At 36.8% G+C, this 20,999-nt stretch overlaps 1 protein-coding gene across 1 annotated transcript in view; it reads left to right on the forward strand.

Moving 5' to 3' along the window:
- RPS6KA5 (ribosomal protein S6 kinase A5) overlaps positions 1 to 14,836 on the forward strand; it is a 161,013-nt gene extending 146,177 nt beyond the window's left edge. Inside the window, 4 exon segments of the mRNA XM_030558925.1 lie at positions 9,543 to 9,734; positions 10,450 to 10,609; positions 11,070 to 11,233; positions 13,990 to 14,836. Coding sequence (XP_030414785.1) covers positions 9,543 to 9,734; positions 10,450 to 10,609; positions 11,070 to 11,233; positions 13,990 to 14,229 — 756 coding nt within the window. The 3' untranslated portion in view covers positions 14,230 to 14,836.
- The last annotated feature ends 6,163 nt before the right edge of the window (positions 14,837 to 20,999 follow it).

Raw genomic sequence — 20,999 nt, forward strand, 5'->3', positions numbered from 1 at the left:
TGCTGGGTAGTATCCAAGACATCTTGGAGTATTTACCGCTTCTTCAGTCATCGGTGTTATACTTAGCTCATTGACAGTGTATCTAGTGCTAACAGTCTTTCATCCACCCATTCATGGAAGATCGGTGTTTTTCAACAATGGCGAGATTCTTAAAAGAAGTCCTTTGTCTCCATTCAGTGGTCTGGTACCCCGTTTCCTTGTGGGACCTTAACACAGTCTTAGTTCTGATGGGACTTATGTACAAACATCTAGCATCCTGTCCCTTCCTCTCTTGTGTCAAAAAACTGTATTCCTTGTGGCAATAACATTTGCAAGGAGAGTGTGAGAGCTGCAGGCTTTGATAGCAGAGCCTCCTTACATGCAATTATCCCAAGACAAAGTGACATTGTGGCTGCACCTGAAATTTGTATCTAAAGTGGTCTCTGTTTCATTTAAATCAGGCAGTTTCATTTTTCTGTGTTTTTGTCCTAAGCTGCTTATCTCTGGAGGAGCAGCATCTTCACACATTAGACCTCAAACTGTGTCTGGCTTTTTACCTGGACAGGACTAAATTATTTTGGGCTTCACCTTGTCTGTTTGTGTTGTAAGCAAACTGTATGAAGGGACAGGCAACCTCCTCACTGACTATCTGTAAGTGGACAACTTCCTGCATCAAGACTGCATACAAAACCGCTTTGGCTACACCCCCTCTATTGTAGCAAGTTCATTCTATGAGATCACAAACTATGTCAATAGTGTTTGTCCATGATATCTCAATATTTTTGCAGGGCTGCCATGTGGTCATCAATATGTATTTTTATGAACCATTATGCCATTACTGCAGCATCCAGATCAGATGCAAACTTTGGGAAGGTGGTTTTGCAGTCATTGTTTAAATAGAATCCGAGCCACACCCCCAGGTATAGCTAGTGAGTCATCCAAGTGGAATACTATGCTGCATCTACTCGAAGAAGAAGAAACAGTTACTTAATCTAACTGTGGTTCTTGGAGATGTGATGCAGATGTGTATTCCACAACCCACCCTCTGACCCATCCGCATCAGAAACTAGTCTCTGGGCATTCACTGCAAAGGAACTGAGTGGGGTGCAGGTAGCGCTGCCTCATATAGACAGGGGAGGGGGAATAGCTATGAGGTGCAAGTGCTGCCCCTCTACAGGTACTTCTAGGCAAATTTCTCCAGCTCCAGTGAACAGGGGTACGCACACCTAAATGGAATACATACCTGCATCACATTTCAAAGAATCACAGTTACAGTAAGTGACCATTTCTTTTCTACTAATAAAAGGTAATAGTAATATGATGTGGATTAGTATCAAGTGGCTAGTGGTTACTGTCACATCTACCTATTAACTGTATTTGATTTAAAAATGAAAAATAATGAATCAGCTGCAAACTAATACAATAAAGACTCATTCTGAACCTTGATGCCTTTCTGATCATGCAACCACACCTTCCTTTCAAAACAGTTCTTCTGCAGTGGTTAAACAAACAAAAACCCAACCAACAACTCTACTTTGCAAAACAAGAGACTCTACTGTACAGCCTTCTCCTTGTGAGTAGAGGATGAGAGGACAAACAAAACATGACAGAGGTATAGACATATCGCTTAATGCACTGTTGGAAGGTGTTCAGCTACTGTAGTGATAATGATGGCATAAAAACCTGAATAGAACAGAATTTCTCCAGTAGGACTGACCCTCAAGGGATGGTTATAATATATGACCTAAGTGCAGATGATATAGCTGTTATCTCAGAAGATTCCCAGCCACTTTCTGTCTGGAATTTAATATTCTCTCCCACTTACAACTGAGGCAACTGTTACTCTTTTTGCAGAATACTTTGTGTTATGGTTGCCTAGCATACAGTTGTTTATAACTGTTTAAAGTTAAAGGCTAAAGAAGTCTGTGCGATAATGGTACTAAGGTGCTTTTGAAAATCTTACCCAAAAACCTAAGTGACTTCAGAGCAAAAGGATTTGTGCAAGTCCCCAGGAGATTTGCTTTTGAAAATCCTACCCTTTGCTTTTAGGTACTGTCTGTGAATTAGTGAACATAATAAATCATTGGGGATGTGTCATGAAATTTTAACAAGATAAGAAAATATATTGCCAAAATGCTTAATGTAGAACTTAGATTGCTGGTTCTCTGTCCATCAGAGAAAAAGTAGCATTTGAGGTAGGTTTTTATAAATACGGAACCATCTGGAACTGAGTCCCCCCATTTACTCTTGTTACCATCTTAATTTAAAGACAGGTTCAGATGTTTGGTTTCTAAGGGAGTACTTCATTCTCTTAATAAACTGGTCACATTCTTCAACTCATCTCAATAGTGCTAATCTGTCAGAACGGAAATCTGAGAAGTTGAAGTAATGAAGGGTTACTTGTTAGTGAACAGTTTGCAGAATTTACTGCCTCCACAGTCAGACTAGCCCTTCTTCTCTTTTTCCTGCTTGTTTTTAAAGTTACTATTTTAAGGCAGTCGGGAACTGAGGGTGGGATGCAGTTTTCCACATATAGATGTGGTCAGTGGACCTTTCTGTAAAACCATGAGACCCCATTTAGGCTCTAACTACTCTTTTAACAGTACTGGTCAGGGTTGCTTGGTGTGACTATGTAGATTTAGTGAAATACTGATAGATAAACTTTTTTTTTTACATGGCAGTTACATATGTCATTAAAGTAGAAGAGGGAGTTCTTAATTATGCAGCACCCCTCCCTATCCATGCTACTATGCTATAGGCTTGAGATGTTTTGTTCTGCAAGGGACAGGAATCTATTGGATAGTAGCAAAATTTAGGGAAATCACTGTAGTAATGGAATAAGAAGAGGATGTGCATCTGCCCTTCTTGCCCTATAATCCTGATGTGCAGCCCCTTATCATGCTTGCCCTGGGCTCCTCCCCGCACAGCTGTGCTAGTGCTTCTCAGTACTGACCTGCACCCCTGTCAAGACTCCTTCTCACCCACAACTCTGTAAGACAAAGATGAAGGAAAGTGTATATCCATTACTTCATGGAGAAGGGGAGAGTAAGTAACAGGTAATGCAGAGAAGGCTGAAGTATTTATTGCCTTTTTTGCATCAGTCTTCACTAAAAAGTCTAATTGTGATGAGATGCTTAACACAATTAATATTAACAACAAGGGGGAAGGATCTCAGGCCAAAATAGGAAAGAACAGGCTAAATAATATTTAGATAAATTAGATGGATTTAATTCAGCCTATGAAAAACTAGAGTACCTATCCCGTGCTACCCCCGGTCGTTTCTTTTGTAAACTGAACAGTCCCAGTCCTTTTAATCTCTCCTCATATGGAAGTTGTTCAGTATCCCTAATCTTTTCTGTTGCCCTTCTCTGCACTTTTTCCAATTCTAACACACTTTTTTTTAGAAGGGGCAACCAGAACTGCATGCAATATTCCAGGTGTGGGACTACTGTGGATTTATATAGTGGTATGATGATATTGTTGGTTTTACAGGGAATCTTCAGACTTACGACACAATTTGTTCCTCAGAATTGCATTATAAGTTGAAATGTAAGTCGAAAACGCTTTTCCCATAGGAATCAGTGATATGAAGGGGGGATTAGTTCCTGAACCAAGGTTTGATACACTATTTTCACCACAATAACCCAGATTTTTGTACTAAATGAATTATAGACAATTGCAACATCAATGTCTTTTGTAAACAGCATTCAGATAAACATATAAACTCACATATGTTGCTCAGAATGCCGGCAACACAGGCTCAGAAAGCCAGGGAGAACGGCACATGTGCTGAGCCTTAGCTAATCACTGTTCAAGCTTTCTGATTGGCTCACGGCCCCGGGCTCAGCCAATCAAAAACAAGTGGCAACCCTACCTGGCAACAAGCTACCCTGGCATCTCGAAGCCAATCAGAAGTGACCCCTTCCAGCTCTATACCAGTATAACACCACCAGGAAGTGATTTCAAGCGAACTTTATGCAAATCGAGTATCATAAGGGGCATCATGGGGAGCATGAGACGTAAGTCGGGCATCATAAGTCCAAGGACTCCCTGTATTAACTATGCCTTTCCAAATGGTTCCTAACATTCTGTTAGCTTTTTTGACTGCTACTGCAAATTGAGTAGACATTTTCAGAGAACTAGCCAAAATGACTCAAAATTCTCTTTCTTGTGTGGTAAGAGCTAATTTAGACCCTATCATTTTGTATGTATAGTTGGGATGATGTTTTCCAGTGTGCACTACTTGGCATTTATTATGAATATTGAATTTAATCTGCCATTTTGTTGTACAGTCATCCAGTTTTATGAGATCCTTTTGTAACTCTTTGCAGTCTGCTTTGGACTTAACTATCCTTGAGTAATTTTGTGCTATCTGAATGTTTACCCCTTTTTCAAGATCACTTATGAATATGTTGAATAGCACTGGTCCCCATACAGGTCCTTAGGGGGCCTCTCTACAATCTAAAAACTGACCATTTCTCCCTACCCTTTGTTTCCTGTCTTTAACTAGTTACTGATCCATGAGAGGTCCTTCCCTCTTATCCCCTGGCTGCTTACTTTGCATAAGAGCCTGTGGTGAGGAATCTTGTTAAAGGCTTTTTGGAAGTCCAAGTTTACCATATCCACTGAATTACCCTTGTTCACATGCTTGTTGACCCCCTCAAAGAATGCTAATAGATTGGTGAGGCATGATTTCCCTTTACAAAACCCGTGTTGACTCTTCCCCAACATATTGTGTTCATCTGTTTGTCTGATAATTCTGTTCTTTACTATAGTGTCAACTAATTTGCCTGGTACTTAAGTTAGGCTTACCGGCCTGTAATTGCCAGGATTGCTTCTGGAGACTTTTTAAAAAATAAGCATTTGCATTAGCTATCCTCCACTCACTTGATAGAGGCTGATTTAAGCGATATGTTACATAACCTAAAAAGAATAGTGTGACAGAGCCCAGTGTGTCAAGTTGGGGTGCCCACGTCGACCCAGTGCGAGGTTTGTACACCCCATCACACAGTCATTGGGATTCCCAGTTAAGCGGGTGATTCCAGTCAAGTAGGTCCTGGCCCCCTGCCAGGATCACTTAGACGAATAGTCGATGGGTTCCTGGGCAGGCAAAACAAACAAGCAGTCTGAAGCCCTGCAGCCTCCTGGCTGGGGCAGGCAATAGGACTTGGGTAATTAGCCCCCTGGCCAGGGCAAAACATCATTCAGTCTATGGCCCTTGGGTGGGGAAAAAAAACAGTCTATAGGCCTTACTTCCCTCTGGGCTGGGACATAGAGCAGGCAGCAGCCTCCTCGGCAGGTGGTGGCTTGGCTTCCCTGGCAGTCTTCGCCATCAGTGAGACTCCTGGAGCATAGTCTGACTGTTTGGGCTCTACCACCAAGACTATCGCAGGAATCAGCAGCGTACGTCCTTTCCCCTCTGTTATCCACTCCAACTGACCTGGGCTGCCTCCTTTTACCTAGCTTCTCCACCTGGAGCATGCGCAGCAGGGGAAAGGGGACGTGGTTGCCTGGGCCCACAATGAATAGGTCCGCCCCCGGGGGCCCAGTGCGAGGTTGGTACATCCCGTTACAGGTGACTCAAGTGTGGGAATCTTCCTCACATCCTCTGCAGTGATGAGCAATGCAAAGAATTCATTTAGCTTCTCTGCAACTGCCTTGTCTTTGTCTGGATCATCCAGTGGTCCTGCTAATTGTTTGGCAGGCTTCCTGCTTCTGATGTATTACATTTTTTTTCTGCTCCATTAGCTATTTTTAAGGACCCATCGAGGACAAGTGAAGTTCCATAGGAATGGAAAAGGACAAACATCGTATCCATCTTTAAAAAAGGGAGAAAAGGAAGGACCTGGAGAATAATAGGCAAGCTAGCCTAACTTCAGTACCTGGAAAGATACTGGAACAAATTATTAAACAATAAATTTAATAACAATAATAGAGGATAATAAGGTGATAAGCAGTAGCCAGTACGGATTTGTCAAGAACAAGTTATGCCAAACCAATCTTATATCCTTCTTTGACAGGGTAACTAGCCTAATAAATAGAAACAGTAGATGTGATATAGCTTTACTTTAGTAAGGCTTTTGACACAGTTCCATGTGATACTCTCATAAGCAAACTAGGGAAATATGGTCTACGTGCAATTACTATAAAGTGCTTATATAACTAGTTGAAAGACTACTCAAAAAGTAGTTATCAGTGGTTCGCTGTCAAACTGGGAGGATGTACCAAGTAGTATCCTCCAAGGGTCTGTTCTGGGTCTGATAGTATTCAGTATTTTCATTAATAACTTGAATGATGGAATGGAAAGTATCCTTATAAAATTTGCATACCAAGCTGGGGAGGGGTTGCAAGCACTGTGCAGGATGGGACTAGAATTCAAAATGATCTTGATAATTTAGAGAATTGGTCTGAAATCAATAACACAATATTTAGTAAAGACAGGTGCAAGGTACTGCACTTAGGAAGGAAAAGTCAAATGCACACACAAAACAGAGAATAATTGAATAGGCATCATTACTGCAGAAGAGTCTGAGGGCTATAGTGGATCACAAATTTAATACGAGCCAACAGTATGATGGTGTTGTGAAAAAAGCAAATAGTATTCTGAGCTGTATTACACAGGCATGTCATATGTAAGACATAGGAGGTAATTGTTCTGCTATACCCAGGACTGCTGAGGCCTCAGCTGGAGTACTGTGTCCAGTTTTTGGCATCATACTTTAAGAAAGATGTGGATGAATTGGAGGGAGTCCAGAGGAGAGCAGTAAAAATGGTAAAAGGTTTAGAAAACATGTCCTATAAGGAAAGATTGAAAGAACTATGCATGTTTAGTGTAGAGAGGAAAAGGCTGAAGGGGGACCTGGTAAGTCTTCAAATAAGTAAATGGTTGTTATGAAGAGGACATTATTCAATTGTTTTTCATGTCCTCTGAGGATAAGACAAGAAGTAATTGTCTTAGTTTGCAATATGGGAGTTTTAAGTTGGTTATCTCTAAGTATAAGAATTATTAAGCAGTGGAACAGGAATTTTTCCCTGATGTCTTTAGCTTCCCTTATCAATTTTCTACACTTCATAGTTGGTAATTTATAATGTTCACAAACTACATCATATTTTTTTCCATTTGTTATATAGTGTGTGCTTGTTTCTAATTTCTGTCTTGACTTCCCTCTTAACTAGGATGGGCTTTTAACCCAGTTGTCCTCTTCTGTGACTGAGGAATTGTGGCTTTTGGGCTGTCTTGTAAACTCTTCTTAAACAATTTCAATGTTAATTCATATTTTGCTCTCTAAATTCTTCCTTCCCATCAGTTCTGCTCATAATTCTAATTTCTTCATCTCTGGAAAATTAGGTTCCAAGTATATCTGTTACTTGGCTGGGATTATCCTCTGTTTGTCCATAATTAATGTAATGAAGTCTTGGTCACTGGTTCATTGACAAACACAACTTCCAGTCCAGTGATCAATTCATGATAATGAGGGTCCACAATAGTTATCTTAGGTGTTTCGTCTTTTGTTTCAGAATATTATCACCTATGATAGAAACTCTGATGGTGTTTTACTACTGGCTGCATGAGACCTGCAGCATATATTTCACATAACACAATTTTTCCTAACACAAATTGCAGACAGGTGCTTTAAGGAGCAACTTATCCTTTTGTCTAAATTGATTCAGTCATCTGTAACAGGCTGCTGTCAGTGTCCCCCTTGAGCTTTATTAGTTAGCAAATTGATCCACGTGCATTCAAGATTCTGCTGTTCTGAACTATCAATAATTCTAAAACAGATAATGGTTTGCTTAATGTAGAGTGCCAGTCCCCACCTCCTTTTACTCACTATATCTCTCCTAAATAGATTGTAACCAGTGATGTTAACATTCCAGTAAAGGGAAGCATCCACCCAGAGGTCGGTAATAGCAGTTGTGTCAAATTTCTTCTCACTAGTGAGAATTTCCAGTTCCTTCTACTTATTACCCAGACTCCTAACACCATTGTATAAGAAATTTAAAAAATTATTCTCTTTACGTTCTTTGCTACTTAGGTTCAATATATTCCTAGCACCTGGAGTCTGAGTTTGTAATGCTTTCAACCCTTTAACATTATTCCCTTGTATTATATTTTTATATATATGAACCAAAGATGAGGCTGGGAATATGTTTGTGCGTGTGCACTCATGTGCACTGAGTGAAAATGCTTTATGTACTTAAATACGATGATTTTCATTCCTGAGGAAAAAGAATAAACTATGCATTAAAATTGAACAAGAAAAAATTCAAATGTACTTGGAAATATGCAGAGTATATTGGGAGGGAAATGAAAAGATGCAGTAAAGGAGGAAGAAAAATTATTTAGGCTTAATACGTTTACATTCTTTGAGCATGCTATAAAAGTTTCGTTAATTACAAACTAAAAAAAAGTATATTTTTAAAGTAAAGAAATAGCTCTGGGTCAGAGGGAATGAAGAAGTGTTTTAAGAAGATGAAGTAGCCAAATGAAAATTTGATTCTAGCCATCATATGTGAGGGAAGACTCAAAATGAAGGCATTATTAGTAGAGTTTTGTGGGCAGACAAAGAAAGTAGATAAATGTGAGGTGTCAGAAACAGGTCATTTGAGCTCTATCAGATTTTCTTATCATTATCAGCACACCAGCTTGCTTTCTCCTCAAATTCTCACCAGGAACTTTTCTAATAACTAAATCAAATTATTTCTTTAGCCTGTCAGAACTGTATTACCCATGTTGGTTAAATTTTAGTGGTTTATAACCCATCTTTAATGTTGGAATCTAGTGATTATATGAATATTCCTTAAATTAGGGAAACTGGCACAGGAAAATACACATTCTTTCTCTCTCTCAATTTTCTCAGGTTTGGTTTTCCAAGTCTTTTTATTGGTAGCAAGAGACAGCTTTAAAGCTCAACCCTGCAAGATGCAGAGCACTCTGACTCATATGGCAGTCTAGGTTACTTAGCACATTACAGAATAGAGCTTTAAATGATTTAAAAGACTGATGCACATTTGATTAGTGCACTTAAATTGGAATAAACCAATTTAATTCTTTTAAAGTAGTTAGTGTTAAATAATATTCTTCAGTTACAATAAGTACTCATCCTGTAAAAATGAGGTTGCTAAGAAGTGTAATATTTGTACTAATTCAGTGTTTAAACATTTTCCATTTCCCTTTCTAAACATGCTAGTTTCTAATTTTTCTGTTTGTTAGTGATATAGAATTTGATCTGATATGCTTGGCCCTGTATCTTGGAAAAATCATCTCCTAAGCATGAGCATACTTAGCAGCTGATTTTACAAGTTGCATAGTGGTAAATGCATGCTTATCTCCAATCAGAGCTGATTTATAAATTTAACATTATTTAACTTCTCTTTCTAATTGAGCAGTATGAGGAAATACGATATATTCACAAATAAGAGAAAAGCATATTGGTTTACATATTTGTTCTTTGAGACTAAATTCTTTTTTAAATTGTTGGTTCAAATCAGTTTCATGTACGTTTTAAAACTGCATCCTTTATATTATCTTTAACTTAGTTATCTTTGCATTTGCTTTTCAGAATTTATTGTTCACAGATGAAAGTGATAATTCAGAAATAAAAATAATTGATTTTGGATTTGCTCGGTTAAAACCACCTGATAATCAGCCTCTTAAGACTCCATGTTTTACTCTTCATTATGCTGCTCCAGAGCTCTTGAATCACAATGGTTATGATGAATCCTGTGATCTCTGGAGTTTGGGGGTTATTTTGGTGAGTGTTTGGTTGTGTGTCTTATTTATTTTAATCATTCTATAACACAAGCAAAATTGATTCCTTGTTAACACTAATGTCTGGAGAGGGCTTGACATTGTTCCAGATAAGCTAGAATTGGAGTGGAATGAGGATATCTTTTTCCTGCACATATAGTGGCAGCTGGGATGTGTATTGGAGGCATTTAAGAAGGTAGAGCTTGAGCCATCTTTCAGTTTTTTTCTGAGCAATTTGATTGTTAATTTTTCTTGGAATGTTCACCTGTTAAAACAGCTTGGATGTGTGAAGGAAATAATAAGTCGATTATGAGACCTCTATAAATTTATATTATGATCTTAAAACGGCTCCGGTTCAGATAAAGATCCAACCTACGTTCTGTTTTATGGAAAAAATTATTTTGAAAAATAAGTAAATGGTATAGGCTTTCCCACTGCATAAAATCTGTATGTTTTCAACATTCCTGAGACTTGTTAGCCATTTTGCTTACAAGGTCTCTAAATAAAGACCTGTTGTGATTTAGACCATGTACACCTTAAAGAGAAAATATAACTCTTGTTAAAGTACTATTTATAGGAATATATATACTGTTGCTAACTCTGCAAGTAACAATATCTGAATATTGAGTGAGTTAGGTTAATGTGTAATCAGTACTGTTGTAGTAAGGTTGGTAATAAATATATGGTATTAATTAGTGCTACTTTTGTTCTCCTGGTAGTATACAATGCTGTCAGGACAGGTACCCTTCCAGTCTCAAGACAAAGGTTTAACATGCATCAGTGGATTGGAAATTATGAAGAAAATTAAAAAAGGAGAATTCTCCTTTGAAAGAGAAGCCTGGAAGAATGTATCTCAAGAAGCCAAAGATTTGATACAAGGTAGGAATCCATAGATATTTCATATTTTTCTTTTAGCTGCAGTGACCAGAGTAAAGTACCATACTGTATACTTTTGTGTTCTTCAGTTTTTGGTGTTTCTATTAATTTAAGTTTATAAGGAAACCAAAGTAGTGTTTTTGTTACAAGCAGTAATTATCAGCTCATCCAGAATAAATGTCTGTAATTTTTTAGGGATGTCAGTTATTGAACACGTGATTTATTATTGTTGATTTATGAATATTTTATAATAAGTTCTTAGTTCATTACTCTGTTAAAAAGTGTTTTGTACAACTCTGTGTCAACATGGTATGAGTTATATCTAAAGTGATATATAATCATGACTCATCAAATGATTCAAGTTTTATGTTTTCAAATGATTACTTTATCCACAGTATTAAAAAGATAAATAATAGCTCCTGGATTAAGGATATATTTAATATATATAATATATTTCTATTAGGACTTCTTACAGTGGATCCAAATAAAAGAATTAAAATGTCCAGCTTGAGATACAGTGAATGGCTTCAAGATGGGAGCCAGCTGTCATCCAATCCTCTAATGACTCCTGATAACTTAGGCTCTTCAGGAGCTGCTGTACATACATATGTCAAAGCAACCTTTCATGTAAGCTTGAAAACGCTTGTATTTTAATTATAAATATTAAACATTTGCTACATTATATCAGCCTAGAATTTGGATTTACATGAATTTGTTTATTTAAAAATGTATTTACATTTAGAGTTCTATGATAGGTGTATAGGAAGTTACAGAAATATAAAGCCTATAAAATATGTTGACTTATATCAGTGGCCAAAAACTTACATGAGAGAATATAATGAAACATGTCAAAATGGGAAGTTGAGAGAGGAATATAGATTTTGACAGCATATTTATATCACTGGGGAAAGTGATGATGGTGAAACACCTACCATAAATATAAAGTTTAGAGAAGGTCCTTAAACAAAGCTTTCTAAAATATGTGTAACGTTCTGGTTACACTTAGCACTTGCTTGACTTTCAGTTTAATTGCCGTTCTTGTGATTAGAAAGAAAGTAAACTACTGCTACAAAAATTTGAGGTAAAGCATTTAAAATATATTACGATTTTGAATGCTCTGTGGAAATACCTTAATTGTCTTAATGGACATTTTTGGATACCAACATTAATTCACTAAAAATATGTTTGTTATACAAATGCAAGCAAAGAGGAAAATGTAAGATTGATTTTTTCAAAACTTTATATATGAAGAATGATCTCAAAACATAATATGTTAAATAGCAGTTTATGCTCAAAACACATTGCATTTTATGGCTTCGTTGCAAACAGGGACTGTGTTGTCCAAGAAGAAGAAGTGGGGTAAATAGTTTTCCTTTATTTAGCAATTGCAGAGATCTAAGTTTTGAAAAAAAATATGAAATGTTTAAAACTAAAATTTTTAATTTAAGTAAATATAAAATACTAAAATGTAATCTTGACTATATTTATGGCTTAGTAAAATAATTAAAAAACATGGAATATGTGGGGAGAAGGTTGCCAATTAGTGATTGTGTGTGTTTATATAGGTTTAAAGTAGGGCCATCAATTAATTGCAGTTAACTCATGCGATTAACTCAAAAAAATTAATCACGATTAAAAAAAAATCGTGATTAATTGCCATTTTAATTGCATTGTTAAATGACTACCAATTGAAATTTATTAAATATTTTAAATGTTTTTCTACATTTTCAAATATATTGATTTCAAATACAATACCGAATACAAAGTGTTCACTCCTCACTTTATATTACTATTTTTGATTACAAATATTTGCACTGTAAAAATGATAAACATAAGAAATAGTATTTTTCAATTCACCTCATACAAGTACTGTAGTGCAATCTCTTTATTGTGAAGGTGCAACTTTTAAATGTAGATTTTTTTTTTGTTACATAAGATCACTCAAAAACAAAACAATACAAAACTTCAGCACCTACAAGTTCAGACAATCCTACTTCTCATTCAGGCAATTGCAAAGATAAACAAGTTTGTTTACATTTATGGGAGATAATGCTGCCCACTTCTTATTTACAATGTCACCAGAAAGTGAGAACAGGCGTTCACATGGCACTGCTGTAGCCAGCATTGCAAGGTATATACGTGCCAGATATGCTAAACATCTGTATGCCTTTTCATGCTTTGGCCACCATTCCAGAGGACACGCGTCCATTCTGATGAAGCTCATTAAAAAAATAATGCGTTAAATTAAATTTGTGACTGAACTCCTTGAGGGAGAATTGTATGTCTCCAGTTCTATTTTACCTGCATTCTGCCATATATTTCATGTTACAGTTGTCTTGGATGATGACTCAGCACATGTTGTTCATTTAAAGAACACTTTCACTGAAGATTTGACAAAACGCAAAGAAGATACCAATGTGAGATTTCTAAAGATAGCTACAGCACTCAATCCCAGATTTAAGACTCTCAAAGGACTTCCAAAATCTGACGGGGACAAGGTGTAGAGCATGCTTTCAGAAGTCTTAAAAGAGCAACACTTTGATGCGAAAACTATAGAACACGAACCACCAAAAAAGAAAATTAGCCTTCTGCTGGTTGCATCTTTCTCGGATGATGAAAATGAAAATGCGTTGGTCTGCACTGCTTTGGATTGTTATCGAGCACAACCTGTCGTCAGCATGTCCTCTGGAATAGTGGTTGAAGCATGAAGGGACATGTGAATCTTCAGCGCATCTGGCATGTAAATATCCTGCAATGCCAGTTACAACAGTGCCATGAAAACACCTGTTCTCACTTTCAGGTGACATTTTGAACAAGACGTGGGCAGCATTATCTTCTGCAAATGTAAACAAACTTGTTTGAGCAATTGACTGAACAAGAAATAGGACTGAGTGGACTTACAGGCGCTAAAGTTTTATATTTTATTTTTTAGTGCAGTTTTTTTTGTATATAATTCTACATTTGTAAGTTCAACTTTCCTGATAAAGAGATTACACTACAGTACTTGTATTAGGTGAATTGAAAAATGCTATTTCTTTTGTTTTTTACAGTGCAAATATTTGTAACAAAAATAAAGTTAGAATTGCACACTTTGTATTCTGTTGTAATTGAAATCAATGTATTGGAAAATGTAGAAAACATCCAAAAATATTTAAATAAATGGTATTCTATTATTAACAGTGCGATTACTTGTGGGAGTAATATTTTTAATCGCTTTACAGCGCTAGTTTAAAGGCTTGTAAAATTGTCATAAACTGCATGAAGAATGTATAGACATGACTCTTGAGAAATAATAAAACATAGAACTCATACCTTATTATACATGTTCTAACATTTCTTAAACCTTTTATAAATGCATAAATTGCCTTTTTATTTTGAAACAGGCCTTTAACAAGTACAAAAGGGAAGGATTTTGCCTCCAGAATGTTGACAAGGCACCTCTTGCTAAAAGAAGGAAGATGAAAAAGACAAGTACAAGCACAGAGACACGTAGCAGTTCCAGTGAAAGTTCACATTCTTCCTCCTCTCATTCTCATGGTAAAATTACACCAACAAAAACCCTGCAGCCAACAAATCCTGCAGAGAGCAATAACCCAGAAACCATATTCCAGTTCTCTGATTGAAAAGCAGAGAAATATCCTCTCTTGAACAATTAAGAGGTGATAAGTCTGGTAGTACTTGTCCCTCCTTGGAACAGAGGGATTACAGGGATATGTTCATTGCTTTGAACAACTTGTTTCAGTTCTGCCTTTTTAGCTTTTTGTTTCAAGACATTTGGTTTTAGTCTTAGTTCAGAATCACTGGATGTGGTATAATATTGTGAATACAACCAACATTGAACTCTCTTAGGGCTGGATTGGTATGCAGTCTAGTCCTGAGTAAGGGGTAATCACATTGTTGTTTTGTCCCTGGAAGAAGAGTGTTACTGAGAGGCATAATCTCCTTTCAGTTTCCCCACTGTTCCAGGGAGGGAATATGCTGTAAAAGTCAATGTGTACTCCCTGAAATGCTATGTAACTAGGCACGTTGTGTGGAGTAGAGTCAAGAGTCCTCCTGCCCATCTGCATAAGGAGGGTCATAGCAGCTCTGGTTCCCTCTGCACACAAGTAATGGCAGTACAGTGCACTAAAGCAAGAGGCCATCTTACATCACTTCTAACCAGGGCCGGCGCTTCCATTTAGGCGACCTAGGCGGTTGCCTAGGGCACCAGGATTTGGGAGGGCGGCATTTTGCCGACCTTGGCAGCAATTCGGTGGCGGGGGGTCATTCCGCGCTCTGGGTCAGCGGTGGCAATTCTGCGACGGGTCCTTCACTCGCTCTGGGACCCGCTGCCGAAGTTCCCTGAAGACCAAGAGTGCGGAAGGACCTCCCCCCCCGCCGCAGAATTGCTGCCAACGACCGGGAGCACGGAAGGACCCCCGCCTAGGGCACCAAAAACCCTGGTGCCGCTCCTGCTTCTAACTCCCTTGTGTTGGTGCATAGGATGGGCTGGAACCTGGACCTTATTTTGGAATTTAAGAACAGAGATGAACATAAAAGGAGTACCATTATGCTGTTTTACAAATATATTCCTTAAAATTGGTTTTACGCTACTCAGAATATAACAGTCTTATATTATCTAGATCAGGGGTAGGCAACCTATGGCACAGGTGCCGAAGGCGGCATGTGAGCTGATTTTCAGTGGCACTCACACTGCCTAGGTCCTGACACCAGTCCAAGGTGCTCTGTATTTTAATTTAATTTTAAATGAAGTTTCTTAAACATTTTAAAAACCTTATTTACTTTACATACAACAATAGTTTAGTTATATATTATAGAAAGAGACCTTCTAAAAATGTTAAAATGTATTACTGGCACGCGGAACCTTAAGTTAGAGTGAATAAATGAAAACTCATCACAGCACTTCTGAAAGGTTGCCGACCCCTGATCTAGATGCAAAAGGAATCTATGGCTAGCAAGATGAGGTGACTTTGCACTGTAATGCTATTGTTTATTTATATTTCTAGAAAATATAATTTTTTAAAAAACTTTTCAAGCTCCAAAACCCATTTGAAGAAAAGAAGTTGAAATTTAGTACTGAACATTTTTTTAAAAATGGTCATGTGTTCAAATATCTATTTCAAGGAACAGCTATAATGTATTGTGTTTATCTTTTATATTTATATGATAACTTGAAGATACCAAGATGAATCTTTTTTTTAAAAGATGCAGAAACTCCAAATTCCATTTTTGTTATCATGGGGTCCATATTGAATGCATGCCAACTGATGTTTTTAATTTTTGCATTGCACAAACATGGCAGTTAGCTCAATACTGATTGTAAAATATTCAAATATATTTTTCTTATTTGTGCTTTATAAAACATCTGAATGATTTTGATGTTTTCTCATGGAGTGTATTTGGGATCCCACAAGGTGTTGCATGCTGCTCTGAGATGCTGAGTGTCCTTAAGTCTCACTGATTTCAGTGGGAGTTATGGGCTCTTAGCATCTTTGGAGGAGTGTTCAGCACCTGGCAGGAATGAAACTCTGTATCTTTGCCATTATTTTTTTTTATTCCTTATATTACATTTCCTTCCTCACATCTTGCTTCTATCTTGTACATAATAAATAACTAGACTTGGGCATGTTGTATAGTGTAGTTGTAAAGCACATATGCACTGGGAAAACTAAAGGGAAATTAAACTAAACACTGTGTTGCACAACTGTACACTGTTGTACTACAGTGAGGTATTTCCTGCTGTGGTAGTATATTATGTACATAACCTGTTTGGAATCATAAATATGTGACTTTTACTGAAACATTTCCATTGATATACTTTTAAATTGAATAGCATATTTTGTAAACTTATGCAGAGCACTTCTACTCCTCACCTTCTGAATGACTATGGACAACTAACTATTAAGTGTTAAATAAGACCCCAATTCTGTAAACAGTTACACATGTGAGTCATGCCATTAAAGTCAATGAGACTACTGGTGTAAAGTACATGTGTAATTGTTAGCATGACTGGAACCTAGCTGAGTAACAGATTTTATTAACAGCTTGCTGCATTTTGAAGTAAACTTAATCCAAACCCTATGCAAAAAGATATAGGAATTGTTTGTCAATTGTTTTATTTATTTAATTACATCAGATAACAGTGCTGAGAAATCTTATGGTGCCATGTTTACAAGGACTGTGTTTGACAAAACCAAGAGGTTTTGAGACCCAACATCTGTTCTGTGTTGCTTTAATATTATCAATGACAGCATTCTGAGGATTTGAGAATTACTGATGTGAATTACTTAATTTACTACTTTTTTTGACATGAGTGTCAGTAGTAATTGCAGCATTAATTTTACGTTGATGTGAATATTGAGACATTTGCAATGTTTATGTAGAATTAGTATATTTAATCTTAAAAATCAGTATATATGCTGGTAACACAAACAATTTAAAGTGGCTGGTGTTAAGATATTTTAGACTAATATTAATATAATATTCAGATTTGCTTTTTGAATACTCTCTTGGGAGTAATCTCAGTAATAAATACAACTCATTTGTAAACAAATACATTCCCTCTCCCCAGTAAACCTACAGTAAATACAAAGAAACCATAGCAACAATTAATATTTATTATGCAAACAGCACTAACAAATTGCAGTGCTGATTGTTTGTAATGTTCCGTAAACCTCACTTTGAGATATTTTTGCTGTACAGTTTTTCAATTACTTTTTAAACAAAACCAAAAAGGTTTTTAAATGGAAAAAAAATTGGAATTAAATGACCCTGCTGAATTTAACTTTTTTAAATTAAGGGGATAATAAAATGTGTTCCCTTGCTTTGGAAACTTGAAGAAATAACTTTTTATGGACTCTTTGGACAATTGCTAAAATTGACTAAAAGAGTGATCATTTCATTCTGAGGAAAGTGCAGTTGTATTTTCATTGTTTTATCGCACAGGCATTTATGAAATACTTCATTATGCCATTTTTAGACTATATTGGGACTCTGGAATTATTACAGCTACCTGTTACGGGTACACATCTCTTGCATAAAAGACATTTTCTTTTATGTAAGGATATTTGGATGCAAAGTCTGCTTTTCTTTTGTGCTATACTGGTATAGTGTTTTGCCTATCACCTATTTAATTTTTAATATGAGGACGAACGGTACTCAGTCACATATAAATATCATGGACCTGAGTCTTCGTTGCCCTGTGCCTGTGCAGTCATTTATGCCTGTGCAATGTGGGTGTAAAATTTTGCCACACCATAATGTTAGGACTAGATTCTCATTTAAGCTAAGACTACTTTACACCACTCTATTAGTGTAAAAGGGCACTAAGTAGATGTAAATTACATTTATAGTTAGTTTAAGGTACTTTTAAACCACTGCACAAGGTGGAATCAAGCCCCATATTTCTAATTGTATGTATATTTCTAGATTTCTCTCTAATTAACACAAAATACTAAATTCAGCCACATTTATTAAGAGGAAATATGGGATATGTTACTGACAGATTCTAATTTAATTTGAATTTATATCTCTCCATTCTTTCCAGATTATTTGGTGCAGTCAACAGTACTAGGAAGAGCAGTAGATTAGTTTCTTGAAAACCCAGTTCTTTAACAGTATAGCTCTAAGTAACTATTTACTTTTATTTATATTAATGTATTTTTTTAAAAAATCAAAATATTTAGTTGTACAAAAACTATTTATTTGTTCTGAGAACTTACTGTTTTTAAAAATACAAACGGTAACAATTTAGGGTAGATAGGAAAAAAGAGAAAGGCTTGGAGCAGGAAAAGCACAAAACCAGAGTTTTACTTGACTTTCTAATTAAATTCCTCTTTCTCACACAAAGCGCAATCTGTCTTTAATTTAGAGGATTGTTTCTTCATAGAAGGTCAGACAAAGTACTCAGTACACTTATCTCACGTGCAGTATTATAAAAGAAGATTTTACTACAGTGGATAATTGTTACTGTTCTTCAGAAGAGCATAAAAATACAGTATACCATCAAGATGGCTGACATTTCCCATCTTCCAGATTAACATTACTGATGCACCTGTTTTCGCTGCTCTTCTAAACAAAATTTTATACCAGCACAGCCACATTCCCCTGCTGCTTCTTCCAGAATATACTTAAAGGAATAGATTCACACAACTGTCATGTATGTGTTTTATCAGTATTCTAAAGAATTGTTACTATATAAGTATTATTCTCAATTTTTAACAAGTGTGTATATATTTTATTTTTTTAATAGTTATTTGGTCTTCAGTTATAATTTTTTGTTGTAGTATTATGCCTTAAGCATCATACCTAGGGCACTACCAAGTTCATGGTCCATTTTGGTCAATTTCACGGTCATAGGATTTTAAAAATCATAAATTTCATTATTTCAGCTATTTAAATCTAAAATTTCACAGTGTTGTAATAGTAGGGGTCTTGACCCAAAAAGGAGTTGAGGAGAGTCACAAGGTTATTGTAGGGGGAATTGCGGTAGTGCTACTCTTACTTCTAAGCTGCCTCTGGCAGCGACGCTGCCTTCAGAGCTGTGCAGCTGGAGAGTGGTGGCTGCTAGCCAATGTCATAGTTCTGAAGGCAGCGTCACTGCCAGCAGCAGCGCAGAAGTAAAGATGGCATGGTACAATATTGCCACCCTTATTTCTGCACTGCTGCCTGCAGAACTGGACCTTCAGTCAGCAGCCACCACTCTGTGGCCCTCCAGCTCTGAAGGCAGCAGCACAGAAGTAAGGATGGCATGGTATGATATTGCCACCCTTACTTCTGCACTGCTGCTGGTGGGGCACTGCCTTCAGAGCTGGGCATCTGGTCAAAAGCTGCTGCTCTCCGGCTGCCCAGCTCTGAAGGCAGCACAGAAGTAAGGGTGGCAGTTCCTCCACCCAACTAGAATAACCTTGCAACCCCCCTGCAACTCCTTTTTGGGTCAGGACCCCCAATTTGAGAAACGCTGGGCTCCTCCATTAAATCTATATATTATAAGGTAAAAGCACACAAAAGACCAGATTTCACAGGCTGTGAATTTGATAGGGCCCTAATCATACCAGAGGCTTTGGCTCAGTCTTCCTGATCATAGTCCATATCTTTTCTTTGAATGCCCCCTGCACCCCAATACAGGTAACACACACCCCTCACTGTGTTTTACTGTGACCACCACTGTATTTCCTTTCTTCCTTCTGAGGAATCCTAATGTTTGAATTTCCTAGGTAGTGGAAACTGGAATTAGTAGGGCTGCTACTGTTCTAGAGACCAAAGTGCCTTGATCGTTCAGTCTTTGTCAACCTGTAAAAAATATCTTCAGTTTACTCCCGAGACATCAGTCTCTTGTAAGTTGGTAAAAATGACAACTGTAGAGCTCCAAGCCAGCTTTCCCCTACCACCTTCCATTTTTATAAGTCACTTATTTGTCTGTTGAGTTAAGAGTTCTGAATTGTTATTTAGCAACAAAAACTTAGGAGTGAGCCGATGCATCCTACGCTCCAGATGGGTGGACAAAACTAAGGGTCTACATTGCATAGACTGATGTGGGGAGTCTGATGTATTTACTGACTGTATATACTTGCATCCAAAAATAGTAAGAAAAAAATAAGAAAAGTGAAATGATTATTGAAGAAAAAAGTTAACAAGGTATAGCTTGAGAATATATATAAGCTACCAGTTGTTTTCCAGAGCTGTTCACTGAGCGAACTACAAAAATTGATGGATGGAAGGTATGGGTCTCCTCTCCTTGTGCTTTGAGATAAACATTTTTCCTTCTTCTGTTCAATCTGGAAATTTATATAGCATTCATCAGTGTAGCATATGAGTGACTAGTATATTTGTTCAGGAAGATTGTGAAATTGCATGACACAAGAATGGGAAAGCTTATTTTTATGTTAGCACTTTTTTTTAAAGTAGAAATTGGAATTTTTGAGTATTGAACACGAGTTAACTATTTTCTGTTTTTTAAAAATTCTTTACAAACTACTAAAAATAAAGAAATATCTATGGTGACAGTGAAGTCCATTTTAGAAATCTATGCTTAAAAACCGCTTAAGAGTAAACAAAATACGCAACCTTGTCCTGACTTTTATACCATTAGTTTTAGGAAATATGATTCAAAGTAAAATGCATTATAGATAAGTTTTATATTTTAACCAAATATACTGTAAAGTCAGATATGTATTTTTGTTTTGGGGGTTTATTGAGGCCTGCTATATTAGACCTTATTCTTTTTTGTAGCACCTCTACAGATATGCTTATTTTAGTTGTTTGTATAATTCTTCCTAAAAAGAAAAAAGTGTGTGTGTGATGTGTAACATTTAGTCATGTAGTTTGCTAAATTCATGATATAATATAGTTCTTAACTTCAGTGTCCTTTTTCAAACGGTATTGCAAATGCTGT

The sequence above is a fragment of the Gopherus evgoodei genome, chromosome 4 (assembly GCF_007399415.2).
Source record: "Gopherus evgoodei ecotype Sinaloan lineage chromosome 4, rGopEvg1_v1.p, whole genome shotgun sequence".
In the NCBI taxonomy this organism is placed as follows: Eukaryota; Metazoa; Chordata; order Testudines; family Testudinidae; genus Gopherus; species Gopherus evgoodei.